The 20329-nt window shown below is 45.7% G+C and overlaps 7 protein-coding genes across 7 annotated transcripts; 1 reads left to right on the plus strand and 6 right to left on the minus strand.

Annotated features, from left to right (window-relative positions):
- Positions 1-1468: 1468 nt before the first annotated feature.
- Positions 1469-3856, plus strand: V1513DRAFT_446527 (cryptococcal mannosyltransferase 1-domain-containing protein). The gene is made up of 2 exons (XM_066898278.1): positions 1469-2623; positions 2674-3856. Exons 1-2 carry the CDS (start codon positions 1889-1891, stop codon positions 3778-3780), a joined length of 1842 nt encoding a protein of 613 aa, XP_066753036.1. The 5' UTR covers positions 1469-1888; the 3' UTR covers positions 3781-3856.
- Positions 3806-5738, minus strand: V1513DRAFT_401172 (FMN-dependent dehydrogenase-domain-containing protein). The gene is made up of 2 exons (XM_066895502.1): positions 5502-5738; positions 3806-5444 (listed from the first exon to the last, which is right to left on the minus strand). Exons 1-2 carry the CDS (start codon positions 5524-5526, stop codon positions 3976-3978), a joined length of 1494 nt encoding a protein of 497 aa, XP_066753037.1. The 5' UTR covers positions 5527-5738; the 3' UTR covers positions 3806-3975.
- A 1651-nt stretch (positions 5739-7389) lies between these two features.
- Positions 7390-8283, minus strand: V1513DRAFT_432069 (P-loop containing nucleoside triphosphate hydrolase protein; the record flags this gene model as incomplete). The annotated part of the gene is made up of 4 exons (XM_066896393.1): positions 7390-7598; positions 7666-8082; positions 8141-8194; positions 8244-8283. The coding sequence occupies 4 exons, from the start codon at positions 8281-8283 to the stop codon at positions 7390-7392; spliced, it is 720 nt and encodes a 239-aa protein (XP_066753038.1).
- A 1155-nt stretch (positions 8284-9438) lies between these two features.
- V1513DRAFT_446535 (chaperonin 10-like protein) lies at positions 9439-10858 on the minus strand. Its single transcript, XM_066898279.1, has 2 exons — positions 10719-10858; positions 9439-10670 (listed from the first exon to the last, which is right to left on the minus strand). The coding sequence occupies exons 1-2, from the start codon at positions 10778-10780 to the stop codon at positions 9713-9715; spliced, it is 1020 nt and encodes a 339-aa protein (XP_066753039.1). The 5' UTR covers positions 10781-10858; the 3' UTR covers positions 9439-9712.
- Positions 10859-11198: 340 nt separating this feature from the next.
- Positions 11199-17055, minus strand: V1513DRAFT_464920 (uncharacterized protein). Its single transcript, XM_066900015.1, has 5 exons — positions 16765-17055; positions 16550-16696; positions 14818-16491; positions 13092-14769; positions 11199-13040 (listed from the first exon to the last, which is right to left on the minus strand). The coding sequence occupies exons 1-5, from the start codon at positions 16851-16853 to the stop codon at positions 11376-11378; spliced, it is 5253 nt and encodes a 1750-aa protein (XP_066753040.1). The 5' UTR covers positions 16854-17055; the 3' UTR covers positions 11199-11375.
- A 15-nt stretch (positions 17056-17070) lies between these two features.
- On the minus strand, positions 17071-18766 carry V1513DRAFT_446542 (actin family). Its single transcript, XM_066898280.1, has 3 exons — positions 17545-18766; positions 17428-17490; positions 17071-17378 (listed from the first exon to the last, which is right to left on the minus strand). The coding sequence occupies exons 1-3, from the start codon at positions 18576-18578 to the stop codon at positions 17216-17218; spliced, it is 1260 nt and encodes a 419-aa protein (XP_066753041.1). The 5' UTR covers positions 18579-18766; the 3' UTR covers positions 17071-17215.
- A 21-nt stretch (positions 18767-18787) lies between these two features.
- Positions 18788-20286, minus strand: V1513DRAFT_446544 (Longin-like domain-containing protein). Its single transcript, XM_066898281.1, has 4 exons — positions 19858-20286; positions 19585-19667; positions 19153-19531; positions 18788-19100 (listed from the first exon to the last, which is right to left on the minus strand). Exons 1-4 carry the CDS (start codon positions 19959-19961, stop codon positions 19073-19075), a joined length of 594 nt encoding a protein of 197 aa, XP_066753042.1. The 5' UTR covers positions 19962-20286; the 3' UTR covers positions 18788-19072.
- Between the last annotated feature and the right edge of the window lie 43 nt (positions 20287-20329).

Raw genomic sequence — 20329 nt, forward strand, 5'->3', positions numbered from 1 at the left:
CAACTTATTCGCGTGGAAAAATACCTGCGTTTATTTGTGCGATATCTCTCTCCAAGCCAATTGGCTTCTTTTTGGAACGGTTTCTTCGTTAAATGATAGTACCTGTCTTTCATATACCAATTGTGCTGTCGCTGGTGTAGTCAATCGCTTATTGTTTATATATTAATACAGTTCTGTACTCTAGGGTCAGAATTCTGCCTGGAGAACAAGCGATAATTTTACTAGCACGCATTCGCGAGAAGGTCTCGCACTATTGAACACTTGCCAAGTTCTCTTGTCCGCTGCCCCTCTCCTCGCTGACGCTCCAAGGTACCTTTCAGCAGCAAGCTTAAATCATTATGGCATAAATGTAGGCACCCCGTGAGCTGTGCCAAATTATGTAAATATTCAAATATCGCGAGCTTATCATTTTCATTACCAAAATAGTAAGATTGAATTTTTAATGGTCAATCTATCGAGTAATGTAATTTTAAGAGGATATCGACTGGTGTCGTGTTGTGATGGCCTTGGCAGTGATGTGAATGAAAAAAGTGTTCTGCTGTCCCGGACCGTTGCTCCTCCGGGAGCCATTCAGCATGGAATAGGTTCTTTCTCCGACCCTTCGAAACGAGTTTCTCTTTCCTCTAAGAATTTTTTTCGTAAGTCTATCAGCCTTCCACTTGCCTGGACGGTTACGGCGAATCGAAGCGTCGATGTGTCGATTTACTCCTCATATCTTGAACATTTTCCGGCCAGCCTACCTCAAATCACGACATAGCCATACTATTGAGTAGGCGCCATAGCCAATTCTCCGACAACTTGATGCTTGGAATTGAAGACCTCATTAATGTGAACCGCATAGGATTGCTCATGCTTGTAAAATGGTAGTTTTTCTTTTTCCCAGCTGCAAGTATTCGGAACTGATTAAATGCTTCCCGTGACGAAGGAGTGATGACATGTTGTACTTTGCTGAGAGTCACCGTTGCAACGGCCGACAAGGAAAGCATCAAATCTCACCGTCGGAAGGAAAGCATTAGATCTCACCGTCGTCGGCGTTGGGATTGCTGTTTATGTCCAAGGTTAGGAGCAACGGAAAGGAGAGGCCGCGGGTAGAATACGAGTCATATAGATAGAATTAGACGGTGAGATGCTAAAGGGTAGAATCAAATGCATTTAAGGGGTCTCGCCGTCTTAAAAGGGCGATCTTGAATCAGTGCGTTGAGAGAATGTATTCAAATTCTCTGTTATCAGTAGTTGCTCCATTAACAGATGCTTTTAAATTTATGTAAATTTATGTAAGTGGCTTTTTTAAATTGCCGCGATACGATATTGCGCTAACCATTTTGAGGATAATCACAGAAGCCATCCAAACTATGGGGTGCAACTCTAACTTGAAACGGACTAGTGGCGTTTATTATGCCTTGCCATTTTCACGAGCTTATTAAGGCACAATGGCAACCAAGCCCCATGTGCCCCTTCAACACGCACTCGTACTCCCAAATTAAAGTACGTACGCATGCCACTCGATTTACAGCTTGCAGGCATCGTACTCTGCGCACCTGCTACGCGTTACTCCGCCGCTGTAAATTCGATGGCCGTTTCTGCTCATTATGTTCTCTCCGCAAACACGACAATGCTGCTTACTTGGCTATGCCAATGCCATCATAGTGTCTATGGAGGGTGCCATAGAAGACTCTACTTCTTTTCTCTCCCTCGCATCTGTTATCTCGAGACACTAGCAGATCATTACGGCTGGGTACACTTTTGATGCATGTCCGTCAGTGGTTTCGAGAGATTTCAAACGACTAAACACTAAGTTTATTTATTTATTTACTTATCAGAGTGCTCTTACTGTTCTATCTCGCTGTCGATATATTCGTGTCCGTGAAATCGGCAACATCAATTCCAGATGCCAGCATGCGTATCATCTTCGGCGTCGCTGTCTCCGTCGTCATCTCTGAGTCCAGTAATATCCAACACATCTTTGGCTAGTAGTGACCCCCTCATCCCATGTCCATCATCTCCGTCGATTCCCCCATCACAGACCATCTTTCAAGACTTCCGACAGTCAAGTGAGTTGAAGGTTAATGTCGCCGTCTCAGTACCTCTCCCAAATGGTTTTCGATACGGTCGATTCTACGTCCTTGGTATCTCAATATTCCGACGCATGCCACATGCCATCCTCTTTCTCGTCATCCCGATGCTTATTTTTCGCCTGACATTTATGATATTGACGCATAATTCACTTAATCTCTCCGCATTTGTTGCGTTCATATTTGTGTACCTTCCCTGCAAGTTTGTTGTCTTCGTCTACCGTACTTTCGGAGTAGTTCACCATAACACCGAAAACGCCATCCTCGGCAAAAACAGCTACGCAACACATCATGAACCCAGAATCAGAATCATTGTTCGCAATACGCTCATAATTATTACCGGCATGATATATACGGTCTTCATTTATACTTACGGATTGAAATCGCCGTATCCGCGTCACGCTGCCGAGACACAGTTCGTGAAGGAACGTCTCAATTTAAGAACTAATGATGCCTATTTTATTGCCGCGAATTTTTACAACAATGATGATATTTTACCGAGCTGGATAGCCGAGATAGTCAAATTGATCGATGTTCTCGGATCAGACAATGTAAGTCATCGATTTGTTATACTATCATTTCATGACACTGAATTCTGAAGATCTACGTCTCTCTGGCCGAAAACGACTCTCAAGATAACACTGCATCTTCTCTTCTTCAGTTCTCGCAGTACTTGCATCACAAGGGTGTTCAGTATTCTCTCAACATAACATCCGGTCTGCGACCGCTACCAATTCACGACCCATGGGTAGATACGCAGACACGGATATCATACATGACAACAGTTCGCAATATTGCCCTCGCGCCACTCGAAGAGGTCTCGTCAACGTCACTCGGGGATCGTATGAAACATGTCATTTTTCTGAATGATGTCATTCACAGATACACCGATGTTTTGAAGCTACTCGACGCGGTGAAATATAGAGCGGGTACCGAGTCCGCGCCGGTGGTTATGGCATGTGGAATGGATATGCAGACAGCGACGTTGTACGATCAGTGGGCTGATCGTGACAAATGTGGCAACGGAGTCAATGGAATGTACCCCTTCTTCTCCGCGGCAGATGATAGGGAAGCTGTGCGCAAAGGGGGACTAGTTGAAGTCGGAACTTGCTGGAACGGCATAGTGGTCATGAGCGCTGGTCCATTCTTATCACCACCGCGGACTTACGATGTGGCGGCTGACGAGGACAGTTCGTCCCGCACTACGACAAAACTGGTGTGGCCACTACGATTTCCTAGTCCGCCGACATGTGCGATATCAGAATGCACGTTGCTACCATTCGCATTATTGAATTCGTATTTACTAACTTCCGGTGGCCAAGTGCGACCACGCATTGTAATGGATACGTCCGTTGTTGTCGCCTATGAGTACAAGTGGTGGTGGTACTACGCGTACTTTCTGCGGACGCCTATAGTGCGTGTCTGGGTAGATGTTGTCGAGCGGCCGATTTTACGGCTGTGGGAAACTTTTGGCTTAGGCTCATTTTATCAGTGGAAGGAACTTGATGACGGCTGTGTAGTTGACTCGTGGATTCATTGTCCAAGGAGAGCAAACGAGGTCTCGACTAAGATCAAGTTGTTTATGCCTGATATGGATTCAAAGACCGTATCGGAGAAACGACAGCGGAAAGACAAGAAAATCAAAGATATTGAGCAGCGGAAGATGGAAGATTTGAGGATGGAAGAACGCAGGATGTTGCAAATTTGATCATTGTGTCTTTCTGGAATCATTACGTAGTCGGTTAATCAGGTCGATTTAACATGAAACTTTATCTATCCTTTACCTATATTCCAATACCTTGTAACGAACCATGTAGACTACCCATGCTATAAATACTCCTATCTTCAAATGATTCTATCTAACACAATCGACACATAACTCGTAGTCCCTTGCTAACACACCTTACAGCTTCGACTTGACAAAAGGTGGAGTAACTAGCCTGTCATATGCTTGACTGGACAAATGATCCCTCGGAACATTAGTATGAGTAGCGATACTACCGACCTCAACAAACGACTCGTCAAGATCTGAGATCTTGGTAGCGCCAATGAGTCGCATGTTCATCGCAAGTTCGTCCTTAAGCAGCTGCATGGCACGGACAACACCGGTCTCGCCATAAGTGGACATCGCATAGAGGAACGGTCTGCCAATGCCAACGCCTTTGGCTCCCATGCAAATGGCTTTAAGAATATCAGTGCCTCGGCGGATACCGCCGTCAATATAAACCTCAATCTTGTGTTCATAACCATGCTGCCTGAGCGCAGCCATGACCTCGGCGAGCACCTCGATACCTGGTCGTGCAAAGTCAAGTTGACGGCCACCGTGGTTACTGAGTAGAATAGCGTCTACGCCAAATTCAACTGCCTTTATTGCATCCTCGGCACGCTGCACACCTTTCAGGACGATGGGCATCTTAGTAATGCTTTGGAACCAAGGGATATCTTTCCAACTCAGGGCGGGGTCAATGAACGACGAAATGGCTCTCGCGGCGCCTTGGGATCTGTCTACAGCCGACTCGTCGTCCTGCACGTTCGCCGCCTGTTCATCATACTTTGAACGCATATCCTTCTCGCGACGACCAAGTTGCGGTGCATCAACTGTGATCCATAAAGCGCGGCATCCACGTTTCTCGGCATGTTGCACGATTTTCCGAGTGATCTCGCGATCCTGGTTGACGTATAACTGCAACCATTGAATTTGATCCCCTTGCTTAGCATCCACGATCTCGTCGAACGAGCACGATGCAAGCGTGGGTATCATCTGAATCACATTCTCGCGGTATCCGGCACGCGTCAGGACGACTTCACCTTCGGGATTGCCCAATTTTCCGAGCGCTGTGGCGGTAATGTAGAATGGAACCGAAGACGGGCATCCCAACATAGTAGTAGACAGATCAATTTTGCTGACGTCAACCAAGACCTTTGGTCGGAACCAAATCCTGTGGAATGCAGCATGATTCTCACGTAACGTTATCTCGTCGTCGGCACCAGATGAATAATAAGCCCACGCGGTCTTCCTCATAGTCTGACGCGCGATATCCTCGAAATCGAGCAAATTGTAGCACTGAGAAACATGCGGCATGCGCTTGACCCGTTCTATTCGTGCGAGTTCGAGTTCGTCCATAAGTTCTTCGTCCTGGGGGTCAGTCTTGACCGACGCCATGTCGACAAGACCAAGGTGCTTATCAGCAGGCAAGTATTTGTCAAGCGTGTCGGAAGGGTGAATAGGGTCAAATTCCTTCGTCGCATCCTTGCCTGCGTACTTGAGGATGATTTTTTGACCGCCGGGATGTTCTGGAAGGAACTCAGTCACATCATATACCTTCCCGTGGACAATGACCCAGCAGCTCTCCTTAGTATTATGTTTGCTAACTACAGCAATTAGTTAAAGCATATGTATATCAGGGAATACGGGACTATTGAACTTACCTTCGGCACCTGTGAGTGTAACCATTTTGCTTTTTAATCGGTCGGACGAAGATGCAGAGAACTGTTCGACAAATTCCAGAATAACCCAATTATTAAATCAATACCAAACTCTAAAGTAGAAGAAGCGAGCGAATCTATATAATCAATAATCTCTAGAGTAAGCAGCAAGAGAGAGTGTGTTAAATTATGCCGGGCGAGTGCAGGAGATAAACCAGGTAGGAGTGAGTCCGGCCTTTAACTATAGAGAAATGGGGGTACTGGCTTATAACAGCTGTGCAAAGGTGGGGTAACGCGGGAACTTGCAAGCCACACAAGTCATCCGCCTTGCCGAGCCGCCGAGTTTTGGCCGAAGGCCACCAAAACTCGGAGCCAACGGAGCCAACGGAGCCAACGGAGCCGAATCTCGGCGGCTCGGCAAGCCTTAAGATCAGCTCGATTGGTTCATAGAAAATTCCAATTATATATTTAATATAATCATTATATCTTAGATAAGTTATAGCAATTTCAGACGCTGTTATTTTTGCTTCTACACCCTAACCCAATGCTGCGTGGCACGTGTATTACTCCTACATTCTGATTACAGATATATATCGACTAAAGAGCGCGAGATGAGACCTAAATCTCCAAAGCATCGTTATTGCTGTTGTTTTTTATTAAGTATGATTCCGGGCTCTGGACGTTTGCACAAGCCGAGTCTGGAAGGGCGTGCGTGTAAGCAGGATCAGGCTATTTATTTCTTTCCAGACCAATTGTCACTCAATTGCACAAAGTCACTACAGAATTAGGTGCCTCATATTATTGAACTTATGTGGAATATTGGGTTTCGGTGATGTTACGGTTTATATCTGAGCATGAAGATAAGCCACAATATCAATGCGGCCCATATGTGAGTTTACAGCTAAGGTTAGATGTGGGACGACTTTGGTATGGCATCTTCGACATCATCGCAATACTAATACAATATCCGCCGTCAGCATGTGCCAACTAGGATTCGACTAAATTGGTTTTTAAAGCAATCTTTGCCTTTCATAATAGAGTGGCAAAGAATCCTCTTGTTGCGTCATGCGCAATTAGTCGTAGTTGCCTGTTGTTGCCGGTAGCCTTGGACACGAAGAACCACAAAAGAGATTAAGCCTAAGAACGGCTACAATGGCATTAAATTCATTAATTCGTACAAGTCAATGAATAATGCGAGCGACGTTTGGAATATCGTACGACACCAAAGGAGACTACAAAGCCATATTCCACAACCATACAAATCAAAATGCACAATCAAGAATTCCCCGATAGCTACAACATCATCATAGGACTATCTCCAATGCACTACCGCACGGCCACCGCGAGCCGATAACTAATTCTACTCTGCCTTCCTTTCTCACGTCGCCCACATTGCGGCTATAAACGTGAAATGACCTCCCGAGTTCGAATAACTCGATCCATTAGTAAGAACTCAACAATAACGCCTTCGTTGACCCGTGGGATTGTTACACATAGTCCCAATAACGCAAGAACCAAAAACAAGGACAAATCGTACTAAGAGAATTGCACAAACAAAAAAGGACAAACAAACCATCGCTTACAAACAAAAAAAGTGCCATCACAATATACAAACAAAGTCGTAAACGTCGTTCAAAATACGTTGTCAGTAGTCAAAGAGGATGCATATAATCGACAAAGACACGCAAATGAAGCTCCAAGAAGTAGGGTACAAATGAACTAGTAGTTATACACGTGCCAAAAAACCAAAACGAAACCAATAATGCAATAACATGAGAGCCACGAACACGACTTATATGCCAAAGAACATAGAGGGAATTGGAATTTTACGAAAAACGCCATCCAGGATTGATAGTGAGTTTGGTCTAGCCTGAGGGGCTGGCTGGGTTTGCTAACAGCAACGGCTCTTTTCTTCTGCGGCGGGATGCTGCAGACTAATAGTTCCGATACTTCTGATGGTACCGCTATTGAGGGCGTCGTCATCGTCGTCAGATGAAAATGAGTCGGATTCGTAGTGGACGCTATTGCGTCGGCTCTTCTTCAGAATCGGTCGTCGTCGAATAATCGTTCGGGTAATGCTCTCAAACACCTCCTTGACACCTGCGACCATCGTTTAGCATACGCTGTCTTGACAATTGGCCAAAGCACCTAAAACAACATGAAATACCTTCGTCATCCTTTGCGCAAATTTCGTGGCACGAGTCTCGGCCAGTCCAATTTGGATTATCTGCAGCCTCTATATCGCGCAAGTTATTTTCAGCATATTGTATGCACATCTCAAATGGCACTTCTCGGCGTGAAGGATCTTCGCGGACGAGATCTAACTTCGTACCAACGATGTGAATGATAATGTCGGAGCTCAAATTCGCCTTCAACTCCTGTAACCACGAGTGCATGGCGTTGAATGATGACACGGAAGTTATGTCATAGCAAAGGATACCGCAGGCAGCAGATCGATAGTACATGGGGGCCATCGATCTGAAGCGCTCCTGGCCCGCGGTGTCCCATATCTGCAACCGCACGACTACTCCGTCAACAATTATTTTCTTTGCCAGAAACGAGGCACCAATTGTCGTTGGTTGGCCTAGAGAGCAAACAGACATTAGCATCATGACAGCTAGCAGAGAAAGGACGCGACTTACTGTCGTGGAACTTGTTATGGACATATCGGACAACTAGGGATGTTTTTCCAGCGCCTGCGAGAGTGGTAAGCGGGCAGTCAGAAACGGCAGCCAAACAACTCACCTTGAGCACCCAGAAGGACGACTTTTGCGTCAGCTATCATGGCGACCGCAGATGATGCAGCGAGATGATGAGACGCGGGGCGTAGTGAAGGAGGACTTGTAAAATAGAATGTTTATTCGGACATGGGAAGGGCCTTGTTGGAAATGATTCAAGCAGGGGACTATGGACTAAACTACATGGAGAGGCCTGTTGACGTTTCGTTGGCCGAGTACTGCGGCTCTGTTTTGGAGTGTGTGATACCACGTCAGCGCCAACCCTTAGACCTGTCTCTTTACGAACAGACGGATCCAGGATAACGGTACTTGGAATGGCAGCTATGTTGTCGTCCCAATTCTGGTGTGTTGAGGGAGGGCAATGACGTGTGTGGCGCAAGGGTGCTCAGCGCCCCAAGAAAAGGGAATTGGGCCCCTGACGTTTAAGACTACCCCGTCATGTCCCTTACTCCGCACTGCGCGTTGTAGACTCTCTCCACCTCATCCACGTGCTGATTAATTGGTTGATAGCCTCAGCAACCATGATAAAATAATTTATATATAAATATACCATGTGTTGCATGCTGAATGTGCCTTGCCTAAGTCAAAGTTGCAATTGGCGGCATCGCATTTATACGCATATATTAGCTGCTTTGACAATTCGGCCCAAGGTGCTGCAATGCTTCCTGCTACGTTGTTCTGTCCTATTATGTTGCTTCAAGACGCTGTGGTTGTTATGCATATCATATACAATGGGACTATTTTTAAATGCTGCCGATATCGCATCTCATGTCTTTGGATGTGATCGTTAACGCTCCACGGAGATGCGCGGTGACGACATCCTGCCAATTGTTTAAGATTCACACATTATTGCCTATGACATGTATGCCACTATCATATTCCAGCATAGCCGTGGCATCGATTAATTAACGTCGGCCGTCATCCCCACATATTTCGAATCTGTTCTCATAATGTATGTATATGGCATCACAATATTCTTGGTGCAGCATGCTTTTGGACAAGGTTGTCGAGGTCACCTTGAGATTGAACCATGTCTTCGTCATTGCAGCCCGCACCATGCCTCCGCCGGACAGGTCATGCTACATAGGTTGTACTTATGCTTTATTTCAAAGTGCTGCATCATTTGTAATTAGTTATATAAGAAAGCTCTCATGCAAGCAGGAGTTTGCAAGCAAGTAAAAGTCACATGAGACACATGCCACCATAAACTGCCGCATGTAGTGCGGCTGTTGATTGGAACAAAATACCTTCAGGGCCTACTCTTTCAAAATTAGTCCAAGCTTCTGCAAATACTAATTACCAACATTAGGCAATTTCCAATTGACTTTTTTAGCAATCCGGTCTACTTGCATGGATAACAATTCTTTACTCGATTTTCACAGTAACTACATACTCTATAGTTTACAATTTAACCCATCGTACACAACGAGCGCCGTAATAGTAGTATGCAGAAAGTGCATACATAATCACAGCAATTTACAATCCCGGAGTGTCCTTAATCCTAAAAATTTTCTTCGAGGCACTAACCCTTCCAGCTTTCAAATCAATCAACGCACCTTCAACGCCGGCCAATCCACCTTCAACAATGTCAAAACGGTGCCCAGTGAACTTTCCCTCCTGAAACCACTTCGTCAGTTGCCTATAAAAAATATACGCAAAGTCACGTCTAGCTGAATTCTCATCATGTGCATTCGCAACACGTGCGACATCAAAATTTGTCGTAGTCTTATCAATATCTTCGAACTTGTTCTCTGGAAGAATGAGGCAAAGCTTGGATTCGAGACCAGGTTCGAGTGCACGAATCGCGTGATGGTACGACCCATGCTCCGAAACTGTATCCCAAGCATATAAAAGCTTTTGACCGGATTTCAAAAATGAACGAATCGAGCCAGAAATGTCATAGTTGTTTCTATAGTCGACAATGAAATCCGCACCAGCTTCGAGCGCGACCTGTGAGCCGGCACCTGCAACTCCAATAATTGGCCCTACACCAGCCAATTTGGCCAGCTTAATGGCAAAGGTGCCAACACTGGTAGAGGCACCATATACCAACAGCGGAATATCCTCAGTCGGTGCAGGACACCAGGGTGTCGGCAGGCGAAGAACTTCCCAAAGTCCGTATGCGGCAGTCAACGAAGCGAGAGGTACTGTCGAGGCTTCTTCGAAAGTGACCGAAGCCGGGATATGAAACGTCGTGTACGCGTACGCAATAGCGTATTCAGCAAACGATCCGTGGTGTGATCCCATTTTGTGGAATGCAGCAACAGAGTCACCTGGCTTGAATTCGACAACGGATTTGCCAACAGAGACGATTGTTCCCGCGATATCATCGCCCGAGTTATGCGGGCGCTTGCTGTAGAGTGGGAATTTCCAGTCCTTTGGGTTCGATCCGGAGACTTCGACCTTAATTAGGACTTCGTCATCCCCAGGAACTCTATGAAGTTAGCAAGGATACATAACGATGAAGCAAAGAAATGCTCACGGGACAGGAGAGTCAACAATCTCGACGCGGAGAGGGTCACCATAAACAATGGCTTCTTTCATGATAGAAATGGCGGATGCGTATAGTTTCTAGTATATATGTAGTTTGCGTCTAGAGCTGGGTTGTTAAAGTTGCCGCGTGGATGACAGGTGTAGTATAGGCACGATAAATCGACGCCAGTGATGAAACTCTATTGGTCACATTATGGTGCATAATTCTCAATGTAGGGAGAACAGCCTTCGCAAGCTCCCAGATGCCCCACCACCGTCCCCCCAGTCAACATGGATTGGCAATCGCAAAACTGAGAGACTTGTTCTCGAGAGCGAATTGAAAGGAGTTGTGACGAATTAACTTTTCGTGGCATACTTTGTTGTTGTCCGACTGGGTATTTGTTACGCTCCAATGTTAAGCTTATCTCCGCTCGGCAATTCAATGGCCGGACGGATAGATTCGAATATTGTTGTAAACGTTATCTATGAGCATAGCTATCAATTGTCCATTCATTGAAGCGCTCTTCGCACTCTAACAGCATGCTAAACTCTAATATAATCCTCAAAAACTTTCTAATCGAATTCAACACAAGCAGACCCAATTGCCCACTCCCAGAGCCAATCCAACTCCAAACATCTATCAAATCACGCATTTCATACATCCCTCTCACGTGTCATGCATTCTAGCCACCCTTCTATAACTCGCTGCAAACTTTTGAATATACGTCTCAGTGAAATAGGAATGTTCCTGACCATGCGATTCCACCAGGTTATGTGCGAGTTCGTGTGCCATGATAGGGAACCAGTAATCTAGCGCCTTGGCCATGTTGAATCCACTTTGCGACATGACTTGTGTCGCTCGAATGTCGTCCACGAAATAACGTAAGTTGAAAAACAAACTTCCGCCTAGGTTGAATGCTACAGATTCCCCTGATGCGTCGTAAAACATGTGAAACGCATCCCATCGTGCACCGAAAACACTGACTGCTAGTTCTCGCAATGTCGCGGCAAAGAGCTTAGTGTGACCTGTCAGTTCGTTTGGGATGCCATCTGGCACGGATTTCGAAACAAAAAGCCTTGGACCCGTGGATGAGACCATGCCAATGAAACGTAGATCGTGCGCCACATTTCTATCACACATCTTCTCTGCCGAAACCGACGCGGACTCGGTAACGTCTTCATCAGGGATCCACGTATGGGCCTCATTGCTGAGCTCATTATTGTTGTATGGAGATACATGCCGAATACCTTCCTGCAGCAACTGCCGGGTCGCTGTATCAGTAAGTGGTTGTCGATGCACTGTGTTATCTCGCTGCAATCTAGAAATCGTTGTAGTTCCAGAGGAGGCAGAAGAATCTATATCTTCCCATGCGCCCGGCGTCCGCGTCATGTTCCGCGTCGTGGTCGCGGGCTCAACTTCTGAAGTCGTATTTTCAGGTGTATTCATGCCAGCAATCGACGCCGTGCCAGCCAAAAGCGATGACCCTGATGGGTCTACTTTTCTGCCAGACTTTTTCCAATGCTTAAACATCCCTCCAAATAGATCATTGCTTTGTTGCCTAGGCAGGTTCACTGTGCCCCGAGCTGATGTGAGAGAGGCTTTAGGTTCTGGTACTGCACTGACAGCAGTTCTAGCCGCGGCTATAACTTCACGACCTGTGCCTTCAGGTTCGACTTTTGGAGGCAGACAGAGATCCCGCTCGCCAGAAATTGACTCATGTACGTGACGCTCCAATTTAGCAGCTAACTCCTCCGCAGTACGTCCCTCGGCCGCCTTTTTGAGCCGTTCCTGTTCACGCGCTTCTGCCAGCAATTGCTGGTCGGCAGCTTGCTGCGGGACCCTTGCTTGTTGTCGTCGGGAATTCAGAAGCCTCTTGACATTATATCCACGCCGCTCTAAACTGATCAACGACGAATTTAGAAGCGATTCCAAAACAGTGGCGGCATCCGGTGTCGGCCGTTCTAATATGACCTTAACAAGTGACTGTGCGACATCAAACCACTCAAACTTTGGCACTAGGTATAATGTGAACCCACCGTCGTTACGGCGCATTATCGTTGCAGTAGTCTGCGTCGTGACTGGCTCGAAGCGGCGGCCCCTCATGCGGATAATTGTTCGCTGCACGGATATCTTCGAGACCGACGCGACAAGAAACTGCTTTTCAAAAGAGTTTACTAGGACTTTAAGTTTCTCGTGCGAGCCACCATCCAGATAGAGCTTCAGACGTTCCAAGATTCGTTTGCGAATTGCAACACTGTCAGAGGAATTGATCACTGCTCCAATCAAATTCGTCTCCTGCACGATATCCGACATCTTAGGTGATCCAATGCGCTAGACTAAATGTGAGCATATACCCATCGTACACAAATAATAAATACGCACCATATATAGCTTTTCCAAATTCGTTTCAAATGGCGCCGACATAATCTCTTGTTTAAAAAAATTATAATTAACGACATCGTCATTCACCACAGTATCGGCAGCCTTAGCCAAGACATAAGATACGTCTTCCTCTGCCAACTCCTCATCATCGTCAAACTCATTGTCAGTCGCCTTCTCGCCATTGACAGTTTCATTCAGTGAATTAACTTCCTTCTCCAGAAACTTCTTCGCGATCAAAAATGACGAATTTCTCATGTTGTTCACGAGTGTGGTATCCGCAGAAATTTCAGTCCAATGCTTCTCGAACTCGATAAGCAATTCCATGTACCTGGTAGCAGACTCAGCTTGAACAAACATTGCATTAGGCTCTGCCACCGTCGATCGCGCAAGTTCGACTACGCTAGGTTTATCACGCGTACCGCAATATCTCAAGAACGCATTCGCTCCAAGGTCGAAATTCACGAAGTCGAAGAACTTCTTATAAAATAGATCGGACCTGTCGTTTGATGACACTTCTTGAGCTGTGATGAAGATGCGTGATGGAGCCTGGTATTTAAGTATTGTAACCCCGTCTTTCGCAATAGGCACAAATTCTGAATCACGAAGTCTAGCAATATCTCGAGATCCCAAATCAGACAATTTGCCTGACATGTAATTAAACATCTTGTTCGCTTGCTCGATAGTCTTCGGCGGCTTGGTCGTGAGTCTTTGGACAACCATGTCGATCGGAGGATACATTGCGACCCCAAATTTCCACGCCTCGACTTGCATGTCTTCTCGCAATACAGGGAAATCAAAAATCTCAACGGATGATGACGAATAGCACTCGGAAGGTGCCACAATGATTGTTTCCTTCTTCTCTCCTTTCATAACAGTAGCTGGAAGGAACTTGGTCGGAAGACGAGAGTTGTAGAGCGCACGGTATCGATTCTGATCAAAGAAACGGACAAAATAGGAAAGTGCTTTATCACGGAATTGCGGAGAGTTCGCCGTTGCCGCAAGATTGATCACAGTCTGCACAGTCGGATATTGATTCAGTCCAAGCCTGAATAGAAATGCAGCCTCAGTGGACTTTGGGTTCCAATCGGATGGCCACTTGAGAATGGCGAGCTTCAGCTCTCGGTGATCATCAGTCGGCTGATAGAGATCACAAACACGATATAATCTATCGTCATCCTTGCTTTCAGACGCGACAATATCATTAGCCTTTAAGAAATCGATATCTTCTTCGTGCATATCTTTTTGCTGGCTAGCAAGATATGTTATCATATCAGCAGACGACCATTTCCGTTCAGCTTCATCAGAGTGCAATCGTTCCATGACATACTTGAGCTCAATTGTCTTTCGAACGCCGAGGTACGTCAGCATATCCTCATGAGCATTGGCCACTAATTTTTCATCGACAACAGGCAGGTCGGGAAAGAGCTTAACTTGACGTAGATATGATTCAGAAGGCTTCTTCATGCCCTTTTGAGTAGGAACACAAGTTATACTTCTCAATTGATCAAATATTGCAGTTTGAGCTGAATTGATCATACTAAACCATTGCTTCGAGATTGCAATCAGGACTTCCCGTGCAAACTCTGGAGTGATCGCAAGATTTTGCTCTAGTGGTAGGCTAAAGCTACTCGAGGTCAGGAATGTAAGCCATGTGACGATATCCAGCGGTTTCCACCCACTAGCAGCAATTAGACTGGTGATGCAATGAAGAATGACTTGAACTTACAGCATCTCCAACTCAGCATTCCGAATCTCCTTGGCCACCCCATACGGCAGGCATGTATAAGGAACAGGCATAGTTGCTGGAATACTAGTCGAATTATGATAGAAATAAATCGATCTCATGTCCACCGTTCCCATTTTGGGGTCAGCCAATAAAGCGTACCCTATCATTGCTCGAATCTCGCTCAGAGTCAATTCGTCAATCTTCAATTTCCGAATAGCCCATTTCAAAAAGGCAACCGTATCGTCAACATCCAGCGGTCGCCTTGAAAATTCATTCTTAATGTCGTTGACGTCGACTGATCGAATTAGACCCAAACTCTTAACTTGGTCGTGGAATTCCGGGGCATCGTTGTACATTGATTTCGGAATCATGGGCACATCCTTCAGGAATGTGATATCCTCCATAGCCCGTGCTTCCGTTGACGATTTCACACCTTTTGTAGTCACTAACGGAACTGAGGGTGCTGATTTCCAAAAGCCCGTAGCAATGTATTGTCCAATTCTGGCATCAGGAGTTGAATGTTCAAAGTAAAATTGTCGCATCGTAAAACCAGCTTTGGAATATACGCCTTCACAATCGTTCACATCTTTCCCTTGTGGAATCGTCAGACCCATACATTGCATTTCGCTGCCATAAACAATCCGAGTCAAGACACCGGCCATATACATCATCTCCTTGTTCCAATCCTTGACATAAGCATTGGCTGTATCAACCGCAGCGCGCTCCATAGTCGGTATGGCCTGAGGTGTAGCAATATGAGACTTCAAAGCCGTGGTTTGTTTAGTAGGAAACCCGATAAATACTTTCGCGTCTGCAAATGTCTTCGGAAAAATTTGAGCCGCAATACCAGACTTCAATTGAGATGAGTCGGCTTCGTTCTTATTCAAAGCGATCATAGAAACGGAGGCATGTTTAGGAGGCGGCTTCATGATTGCACCTTGTAGTTTCTTTGCAAACGAAACTGAGGGGTTTGTGAGAATATATCCGGTAATATTACGCAAAAACAAAACAGCATCTGTGTATTCTGATGGTCGCTCAGGTTCAGCTGTGAACGCTTGAATAAACTTGAGACCAAATGACATGAGACCCTTCACCTCAGTGTCGTCTTTTCCGAGTTGAGTGGCGTTTAAGTATCTTGCTTTGATCTGCACCGACTCCGTTTCGACACGTTCCATTCGCATTGTTTGATCTAGCGATTTCAAATTTATTTCCCGAGGAATCTGCAGCGATTTGGGATCTGATTTTATTTTCTGAATACTGAGCAACGATATATCGTCCACACTCAACTCAATCTGCTGCAGCTTGACAAACGTCAGACTCTGTGCCAAGAAGCTGGTAAAATGCGATAACTCAGGAAGTGGTTTGGTTGAGGAATACGGCAGATCAATTGTCGTCCATTTATTAACCTCTCTTTGAGCATCTGCCGGGAGCGTTATCCTCCGGTAACGAAGCTGGTCACCGTCGTAGTAGAAACTCATTGCCGTCGGTCCTGAAACAACCATGGGCTCATCGGTCACAGCGAATACCGAATAGAATCCGACGCCAAATGCACCAATCTTAGTTTCGTCGGGGTTGCCTTTAGCAATTTCGCGTAGCCGGTCCCAATCTTCTGGCCGGAAGAACACGCCGTCGTTACTGATTCGGAGCCTGCTGACTGTGGCTCTATGTACATCCCTAAAAGTCTCGAATCAGCAACGCCACTAGTCGGGGATATTGTGTGGGCAAAGCATACAAGATGTTATCCAGTCGGATTGGTTTAGTACTGTCGGTAGAGAACTCAATGCGCACAGTGGTGGCGCCGGCATCAGCGCTGTTCTGAATAAGCTCTCGAAATAGAGCATGGTCAACTGGATACTTGGACAAGGTTCTCGTAATAAGTCTAGAGAGATCAGTTAGTTTCACTTCTGCGTCCCAACAGGCAGCTTCTGTTCGTCGGCTGATACTTACGCTCGATGGTTCACTGCCACCGTCTCGCTTGAGTCTCCGTTGGTGCCCTCCGGAATCCTCCGCAGAGCGTCGTAGTCTATTATCGCCATAGTATACACCAACTAAATGCAAAAACGTTGTCGTGAGTGGGTGAGCGACTGATATTGTCGTCTTGTACTTTCACGTTCGGACTGCGATGTTGTAAGCCGCGCCTGGCGAAGAGTGGGAGTTTTGCACGACTCCATATTATTTACCTCATCATCACAATCCGGGTTGTGGACATCAAAAATAGAATTACATTTGGAAGGTATTAGTTGAGTGCTAATTATCACCCATATGAGCATTTATTCGCCTTAATTCTTTTAAATGATACTACTGATTTTGCAGCTGTTTTACACCGCCAAATGAACCTTGAGGTAGCCACCCAAGAAACACGCGAACTAATTTACAATTATCGTACACTTAACTACATCTACGTATTATACTCTAGGACGTTGACCGTCTTCTTGCCAAACTTGCGCATACAAATGTTCGGTCCGTGCTCCATGTATTCTTTTCGAGTAACCTGTCGCGACCGCAGTCTGCTTTTCTGTTGGCTCAACTGCATGCCTCCTTGCCATCCATAAGTAATTGGACTATTTCAAATCATTAGTATAGGCCATCCTAACTGTGGGACATACTCACTCTTCAGGGAAACCTAGGCGTAGAGAAATATTGTCTGGCACTAATGCTTGTAACTCACTCGAGCTATTCTCCACATTAGCTAAAATTTGCGATATAAAATGGCTGAAGACTACGAACATCCTTTCTCTAAATCCTGAGAACTTCGTGTTCCCGCCAACAAATACGACATTTCCTAGTAGCAGTCCTCTCACGTCGGGATCTGGCACAGCAGATATTGACTGCATAATTGCCTCCGGCAGGCCGGCTTGCCGGATCCCAATATCTGATGGATTGAATAGCAACTCTGGCACACTAAACCGCTCATTTCCCAACGTCAATATCTGATCATCCGGATCCGGCGGTAAAGTCATATCCCTAATATGTCCTTGCCTAATTCCAGACGCCGTTGCTCGCGGCAACACGTAGTCCAATGCCAACGGGTTCCTCGCTGCCGGCAACCTCTTGCAAGTCTCTAAGTCCTTGGCAAATGATGCTGTCACGAAACAACTCTGGTCTTTAATTTCGTTGATGATGAGTGCCTCATCCATCATGTTATAATGACGAAATGAAATTGTTTCTTTTAAGAAATTTCTTAGTAATTTGCCTCCAACGTTTAATCGACGCAACGCGGGATGGTACACGGTATTGTCAACAATCGGAACAATTGAAGTCGCAGAATAGCCAGAGTCAATTATTAATGATGTGTCAGACCGCCCTGATCCGCCAAATAGCAGTCCGGTCTCATTTTCATGGACCAAAGCTGAGGTAGTGCATCGGTAATAAGTGTTAAATCCGTACTCCTCGAACACAATCTGATCCATATTTGAAGAGCAAACAGGCAATTGTAATACCGGCTCAGTCGCAATCAACGCGGTTTCTTCGGGATCCACATTAAATCCAACCTCTGGACTCAACAGTACACGGTCCCATATCACCTTTTCTGATTCCCAATTCGTGAGATGACCTTTCTCAAATGGTCGCCGGAACACCACACCCGAGAAATCTTTGCATTGAGTAAGAAATTCGTCGCCAATGTATACACGTCTATCTCTACTCCGCGCTAGGCAATTGGGGATTAGCGACGGCGCTTCAGCAGTTGCGTAGCCAGCCTTGATGGTGTAAGCTCCATTGTCGAGAATAAACGTCGCACGGGGCTGCGCGGCCACCGGCATGTTGCTCTCGGAACAGATCGTACGGTGTGTTCTATAATTACGAGGGCGGAAGCGGAGGAATGCGTAATCAAGAAACACCTATGGTATACCTAGTAGGGAACCCCGGCTGATTTGATCTCTCCAGCTAACTTCCCAAGCCCTGAGCTGCTAGTTAGAGAGTTCCGTCAAAGGTCTCAGATCCACCGTCTACGTGAGCTGCGATTGAAACATAAGAAATTATACTTATTTATTATATTACAATCCACGACTCGCAAACTAGTGTATACACCGAGCACAAATATTGAAAATACTACATAATTACGAGATTCAAATCATGGAACCCCCCTGATCAATAACAATGCGAAACCGCAATCAAAGAAAGCAACCAATAGACGCTATATAAAACACTCGTGAGACAAAAGATACAAATTTAGTATACCGTACAATATTGTAGGAAACACAAACGGATAGCTATCACTGATTATAGCAGCCGGAACCAATCAATATTTATGCAATTACGCAATAATACAGCATGAGTTCGTCCTAAAAATTAGAATCAAAATCAAGGACAGGAAAATAATGAGAGTGTACATACTTCTTAGCTTCCTTGTAGAACATCTTGGAAGTAGTTGACAGCGCCGAGGACTTGGCAACTAACGAATCCAACTCTTCGCCACGCTGCAAGACTGACTCAATGGCTTTATGCAACACGATCTTAGTCTCATCTAGTTCCTGCTGCACGCGCATGATACTATCCGCTTGGTGTGGATTTTGATACTTCGCCAGTGAGGATTCCAGTTCGGTGAACGGAAGTTTGACGTCGCCCTGCGACCACTGTCCTCTTGGAAATTGGGTCAAAAATTGGTCCAGTAGCTTATTCAGTAAACTGTACGCAACGCGGATGGGATATTCCTTGTCGGCAATGATGACACCCGCAACACCATCCGAGCGAGCATATGTATGTGCAATGTATTCTATAATTTGTCAGTGTCACATATATTTTCAACAAAACATAATCAATAATCACCATTCTCCTCTACACTTTGCCGTTGACTGGGTGCGGTACGTTCTGCGACTGTGGTACCAAAGAACGTCAGGAACTCGCCAACACTGTCCAAACCATTAGCCTACTCCGGTGACAACACGAATTCAACAACGCAGACCGCAGCAACACAGCAATATCCGCGTAACCATTCACCCAATTATAGGACTCCTGGACTCCATAGCAGAATTGCTACTAATAGTGCGTGTGTGTACTGCATGCAGCATGAGTCGATTCTCATACAATACTGTAGCTTACCTCTTCCTCTCAAAGAAACTGAAACTGCTAAGGTCTTTTGCCGCGCATAGCTCCACTGCTGGCTTCGTTGAGTTTCGGAAAATGCCAATATAGTATAACTTCATCTTCGATTATGTCTGAATATATTCGGGAGATGTAATGCCGGTTCTTGGTGAAGTATGCTAAGTCCGCCAACCCGTTTCTGGTGACCTTATTGTGAAAGTCCCAAAGGTTCAAACAAATATTCTCTTTTGGCGTCCTATAGTGCCAGAAGATAGTGATCGTGCTAGCGTAGTTGATGGCAAATGATGCCGAGGCTGACTGTAATATCGCACTGTTTGTAGTCGTCGCCGTCGCTATCGATATCCAGTGAACTGTGGATCTCATCCAGGGCTTATGCGCAAAACTACAGCACGATTGAGACTTTTCCACATAAGCCCGATACATCTATGTCAGAAACAAATTTAATTTCAAACTCTCATTGACTTTTAAC

The sequence above is a fragment of the Lipomyces chichibuensis genome (assembly GCF_038497645.1).
Source record: "Lipomyces chichibuensis strain CBS 12929 unplaced genomic scaffold V1513scaffold_20, whole genome shotgun sequence".
NCBI lineage: Eukaryota > Fungi > Ascomycota > Lipomycetes > Lipomycetales > Lipomycetaceae > Lipomyces > Lipomyces chichibuensis.